This window comes from Gavia stellata, chromosome 1 (assembly GCF_030936135.1).
Source record: "Gavia stellata isolate bGavSte3 chromosome 1, bGavSte3.hap2, whole genome shotgun sequence".
NCBI classification, from domain to species: domain Eukaryota; kingdom Metazoa; phylum Chordata; class Aves; order Gaviiformes; family Gaviidae; genus Gavia; species Gavia stellata.
This window is the reverse complement of record NC_082594.1, coordinates 23,180,589-23,186,952: the sequence shown is the minus strand read 5'-3', so window position 1 is coordinate 23,186,952 and position 6,364 is coordinate 23,180,589. Positions and strand designations below refer to the sequence as shown.

At 64.1% G+C, this 6,364-nt stretch overlaps 1 protein-coding gene across 1 annotated transcript; it reads right to left on the bottom strand.

Annotated features, from left to right (window-relative positions):
- Positions 1-405: 405 nt before the first annotated feature.
- On the bottom strand, positions 406-4,464 carry PDX1 (pancreatic and duodenal homeobox 1). The gene is made up of 2 exons (XM_059824317.1): positions 4,068-4,464; positions 406-794 (listed from the first exon to the last, which is right to left on the bottom strand). Exons 1-2 carry the CDS (start codon positions 4,462-4,464, stop codon positions 406-408), a joined length of 786 nt encoding a protein of 261 aa, XP_059680300.1.
- Positions 4,465-6,364: the final 1,900 nt, after the last annotated feature.

The following is a 6,364-nucleotide window of genomic DNA, read 5'->3' as shown; positions in this document are numbered from 1 at the left end:
TTCTCCTCCGGTTTCCATACCGTTCCGTGCAGCCGGGGTTGCACACACCGTCGGTGGCCGCCCGAGATCCGCCTTCCCCGGGAGAAGTTGCGCCGGAGGGCCCGCTGCGGCACGGGGTGCCCGGGGGGAGCGGGGCCGGGTTCGCCGCCACCCCGGCGGCTCGCTGCGGCCTCCTCCGGCCCTACGGCCCGCAGCGAGCCTCTCTTTGCTGCTACCGAACACCTTTCATTTAATTTCCGCAGGACGGGAGTTTCGGAGGGGAGACACCGAGTTTCCCCGGGGGAAGGCGGGCGAGGGTCGGCCACGGTACGGCACGGCACGGCGGCGGGGAGCCGGCGCCACCCTCTCGGCCCTCTCCCCGGCCCCATCCGCTGCCTCGGCCCGGGGCGCCGGGCTCCCCGCTGCTCACCGAGAGTCCTGCTGCCTTCTGGGGGCGAGGCTAGGGGCGAGCAGGTCCCTGGAGGCCCCCGAGGGCAGGTTCCCGGGGGGGCACGGCTGGAGATCCTCCTTGCCCTGCAGCTCCCCGGAGGACACCACACAGTCTTGCTCTGTGTCATTGCTGTTGCCCGCCCCCCGCTTTTTGTCCTCTTCCTTCTTCCACTTCATCCGCCGGTTCTGGAACCAGATCTTGATGTGCCTCTCGGTCAAGTTCAACATGACAGCCAGCTCCACTCGCCGCGGCCTGGAGATGTACTTGTTGAAGAGAAACTCCTTCTCCAGCTCCAGCAGCTGCGCCCGGGTGTACGCCGTCCGCGTCCGCTTGTTCTCCTCCTGCTCCACCACGTAGGACCCCCCTGGAGAGAAGGGAGAGTCAGCCACGGCCCGCCCGGCCGCCCCCTCGGGCTGCGGGGGCCAGGCGGGGGGAAGCAACCGGAGTGAGGGGGCGGCGTCGGGGAGCACCCCCGGCCGGGCACAGCGAGGCGGTGCCGGTGGCGGCTGTCAGGACTGCTGCTATTTTATGTTATAACAATTTAATATTTTTTATAAAAATTTGGTCGAGGTTTTCGGGGAAGCCCCGTCCCTCAAGCCGGGGGAGACGCTCAAGCGCCACCATTTGCGTGTCGCCGAAAGCCCCGACGGATCCAGATTCACGTAAAAAAAAAAGAAAAAAACCCAACCCAAAAAAAACCCCCAAAAAGGAAAAAAGCCCCAAATAAAGAAAACCGACCAAAAAAAATCAAAACAAAGCAGCAACAACAACAACAAAATTGGTTTTCTTGTGTGACACACACGCACAAGCGCCCAAACAAAACATAATTTTAAAAAAATTTAAAATTTCTGAACTCGCCGGTACACGACCCGGAGGAGAAGCCATCCCGCCACCGGCGGGCCCACAGGCCGCGGGCGGTGGCGTCCCGGGGAGGCGGCGCGGCGGGGAGGGCGCTGCCGCGGCCACGGCCGGGCCGGGCGGGCGGGCGGCTCTCCCCGACGGGGCCTCGGATGGAGCCTCCGTCCTTTGCACAAGCCGCAAAACGTGGGGGAAATCTCACGGAACAGGAGGCCGAGGGCCGCGGGCTGTGTCCCGGGATATCACCACCGAGCGGACCGGGGCCCAGGGGGGCTCTGGCCCTTTCCCGGCCTCCGGGACCCACCTCGGGAGGCAACGGGGCTGGCTCCGGCCCGGCTGCCGGGCCGGGAGCAGGACCAGGGCCGGGAGCGGGACCGCAGCCCCTCCGTTTCGGCAGGTTGGTGAAACCTTGGATTTCTCGTTCCCGGAAACAGCGGGAGCAGCGCAATCGCCGTTCCCAGCGCGGCCGCCTCCGTCCTGCGTGGGCGCTGGGGCGCGGGTGGTACCGGCGGCGGCAGGGCGAGGGGCCGGGGGTGAGCACCGGAACTCACGGCCGCCACTGCCAGCACCGGGAGCCCAGCTGGGTACGCTTTCGGTGGCGATATCATCTGTAGGGCACAGCGGTTTAGACAGCCAGATTGGAACAGCCATTTCAACAGAGAGCTACGCGGGATCTCCCGCCTCTCATCTATTCACATGATTTGATATAATATTTATAAATATAAACCTATGTATACACACCTATGTGTATATACATTTTTTAAAATATATATACAAATACATGTGTATACATCAAACGTTTATAAATATAAACCGATGTATATACACCTATGTATACCTATATATTAAAATATATATTAAAAATATATGTATATGCCTAAAATGTTTGTAAAATAAATCTATGTCTATACCTGTACGTGTGTGTAGGGATCTGAAAAAATTTGTGCTGTTATGGTAAAGTAAAGTAGCGCTGCCGGGAGGCGGAACACCGGGGGTCTGTCGGAGGGCCGCGGTCGGCCGGGCCCCGGGGCTCGCCGGCCCGCGCTCCCCGCCGTGCCCTGCCTGCGGGACGGGGCGACCCCCGGGACGCCGCCAGCGCGCCCCGGGCAGGCAGCCCCCGCGGGCGGCGGAGCCGGGCACGGCGGGTGGCACCGGGCCGGGCTCGGCCGCGGCCTCTCTCGGGCGCTTGATCATGGCAACAGCAACGCAAAGCCCCGCAGAATCCGTGGACGTCTAAATCCCAAGGGTTTCCATAAAAACAAATCCTTAGGCTATATAGTTTGCAATATATACGCTGGAAATGTACCAGGGTTTGGCTGCGAGCGTTGTGCAGGCGCCCGGCGTAGCGCTGTGCCCCTTTCGCTGTCCGGGCGTGCACCGTGCACCCGCCATAGGAACAGCCCGTGCGTGCGTGTGCTTGCACGCACATCCCACGCATCGTGCAAAGCTGCAGCACAGCCCTGGCCTGGACCTCCGGGAGAGCTGGGAAGAGCAGGGAAGAGTTTTCGGCTTTTACGGGACAAGTTTCCTTTTGCTTCTTGCTTTTGTCATTCCACGGGTACAGGAGACAGAAAAACAGGGGTAGTTTGAGAGTTTGGCTTTATATTTTTTCCTTTCTTTTTTTTCTTCCCCAAATTCATTCAACCCAAGGAAACGATCTGATTTTATCCCCCGCCCCCTGCCCCGGCACAATCTCTGCCGCCGAGTCCGCGGCGCGGGGCAGCCCTCCTCTCCCCTGCCCGGCGGATGCGCCTCCGTGGGGACAGGGGACCACCGCCCCTCCTTCTCCCCGCCTCGGCCTGCCCCAGGCAATTCCCAAACTATTTCACGGTGATTTTAATACTCCATTCCTTTTTCCAACTGTCTATTTGAACAAAGCCATTAATATAATATTTGCCGTACAGGCGTGACAAGGGCGCAGGACACGATAACATTGTGCAGGCAGAGACAGAAATATTGTTGGGCAGCGGAACTTTCTGCCTAGATAGAGTTTCTTCCCCTCGCTGGCAGCTCTGCTTCGTTTGTGCATTGTTTCCCCTGCCATGGGTTTTCACCCGGAAAGGTGCAATTACGGCTAAAACCGGGGAAGCAGGAGAGGGTGGGACAGAAGAGCCGGGAGGAGAGACGGGCTCTGCCGCCCGGGCTCCGGGGAGAGCCGGGGGGCAGCGGAGAGGGGCAAGGCGGCTGCCCCGGGGTTTCGGGGGCGGCTCCGCGGCTGCACGGTGCGCGCAGGGACGCGGGGAGCCGGGCCGTGCCCTGCCCGTGCAGCCCTGCCTGCCGCTTCCCCGCCCGCTCCTCCCCGCGGATGTCTCCGCTCCCCCGGCCTCGCCCTGCGCGCCCCCGGCCCCCGCGCGAAGCCCACCGCGCCCGCGGAGCGGCCGCACCGCGGAGACCCCCTGCTCGGCCGGGCGGCAGTGCCCAGGAGGCGTTTGCACGTCGCCCCGACTTGGCCACAATTAGTTAATTGGTGAAAAATAATTCGTCACGAATTGCTCAGGGCTTGGGCAGCGCGGGGCGCAGCGAGCCCGCCGGCGGGGACCGGAGGGCTGGCTCCCACCCCGGCGTTCAGCCTGACAGTAGCAGCCCCACAGCAGTGGGTCTTGGGGGGCTTGCAGGAGGGAAGGAGCGTCCGGGGGAAGCGACCTTTCCGCCGGCCTCTCCGGGACCCCTCCGCGCTACAGCCCAGCGGCGAGGGCAGGGCCGGTGCCGGGAAGGTTTCCTGCCCGCCGAGAGGGAGAGAAGCGGCGGGGCAGCGGCGGGGGAAGGCGGCGGGGCTTACCGGTCCACTGTCCCTTCCAGGCGTGCGATTTGGTGGACTTCATCCAGGCGAAAGGCACCTGCACTCGGGGCTCCTCTATCGCCCCCGTGTCCGCCCCGTCTGCGAAAGGCAGCGCGTCCTGGTGGGGAGGAGGAAGATGAGGGTGGTGGTGGTGATGGTGATGAAGGTGGGAGACCCCAGCATCCTCTGTGATGGGGGGCACCTCGTAAGGTGAAATGTCTGGCGGGCTGCCTTGCTCGAGAGCCCCTAAGGCGCTGGGGTAAGGAGTCTGCTGCTGCCTGCCCACGTACAGGCAGGCGGGGGGGCTGGGGCTGTAATCCTGCGCCTGGGATCTCTGAAACGCACACGACTCCTTATAGAGCTGCGCAGAGGCGTAATACTGCTCCTCGGTGTTCATGGCGAGCGGGGCCGGGGGGGGTCTCGCAGCTTAGGGACACATAGGGCTGCTCCCGCTCCCGGCGGCCGGGATGCCTCTTTGACAGCTCGCCGCCCCGTCGGGCCCCGCCGCCCTGCCCGGCTCCCGCTGCCTCCCCATAGGCGCCGCTCCCCCCACGTGAGCCCTCCCGCAGCCCTCCTGGGCGGGGCGCGACCCGTAAGAGGCCACCCGGGGTGGCCCCGGCCCCGCAACCCCCTTCCCCCTTAGCCGGCCAGGTCCCGGGACCCCCCGACCCGGCCGCGGGGTGCCGCTCCCTGCGCTGGGGCGAGGAGCCCTGCGGCGAGGTCCTTGCGGGGCCGGGGTCGGGGGATTGCCCCGACGCGCGGGGCGCTCTGGGGGTTATGGCCCCTAAAATCACTTTTTCCCTCCCCGCCTCGCTTGCCCAGGGGCTGCTGATCCCCCAGCCCCCCAGGCACGGCCCGGAGAAGAAAAGACTCGGGGGGCCGGGGGACACACACCGCTCCTGGAGGGGTTTGGCATGAGGGCACTTCTGGCTGCGGGTCATCTCGGCCAGGGATGCGGGTGCACGGGGACGGGCGGTGTGCGCCGGGGGGCCGCTTCCTTGTGGGGAGCCGTGTGCCGGGGCCCCGGGAGGAGGCAAGGACCGGCTTTCTGCCCGCTCTCCCCCTGCCCGGGGGGATGCGGCCGGTGAGGACCACAATGCTATCACCGGAGCGAGCGATAGGCAGCGGATTGTTTGCCCAAGGGGTAAATTTGGGAGCCTTCCCCGCGGCTTGGGCTGCAATGTGTTGACCCTCGGAGATAATCTGCTCCGAGCTGGTGCCGGTTGACTTGGTGACGAGGCTATGAGGAGGCGGAGAGCTACCGAAAGGGACAAAGATCATTTCCCTGCCTCCCTGCGCCCGGCCCGGCCGCCGCTCTCGCCGGCTCGGGGACAGGCACGCTTCCTGCTTGCCCGGCCCGCCTCCTCTCACCGCCTCTTCCCCAGGCACCGGGGCTCCGGCCGCCGCCGTCGGGGCGCGCACCCGCCGCTCCGTCTAGGCAGGCCGCGGGGAGCAGTGCGGCGGGCCGGGGTGCGGGCGGCTCGGCTGGGCTGCGCTCTGCTAAGCCCAGCCCGGCTCGGTTCGGCTTGGCCGGTGGCGATGCATCCCCTGAGCTGGCGGCGCAGGAGGGTCCCGGTGCCTCGCTCCTAAGCCCGGTTCCGTGGGATCATAAACCCGCCCAGTCCATTACACTTAGAACGCGTTTCCGCTCTGAACCCACGCGGGTCCCTCATCTCTTAGAAAGCACACCGAGCCTTTGATTCAATATTGAGCCATTAAGCGATTGCTTTCCCAAGCCATTTAACAGCAGCTCTTATGGATAAATAAACAAAAAAGGCTGTAAACCAATTATAGTGCGGATAGTGAAAAAGTATTTTATTAGCGGGAATTAGCGATAGACATCGCTGCTGCTCGGGCTCCCCCCGCCCGGCCCCCTCCCTCTCCATCCCCTGGCATGCCGGGCGGGGTACGCGTCCTGCCCGGGGCTCGCAGCCGGTGTGCAGCCGGGGGGATGCGCTGAGCCAGGTGAGCTCCCTTAGCAGTGGTCGCCCCCCTGCTCGGCACCCCGGTGCCCGCGATGCCTCCCCTGAGGTTTCTTGCAGGCACGGGTGTCCTTTGATCCGGAGACTTCTTGTGCACCGACTCCAGCCCAGCACCCCCAGCCCCTTCCCCAAAGATCTGCTCCCCGGAGCATTTACAGCCCCGCGTGTTCCACGGGGAACCAGCGCAGACAAACAAACGCGAGGCCATAAAACCCAGAGCAAATTGATTCATCTCCAGGGAGGACCATTACCTGGTGTCTTAATGCAGTCCTCTCTCTATAACGAACGTTTCTAAATAGAGCAAACACTTCCCCC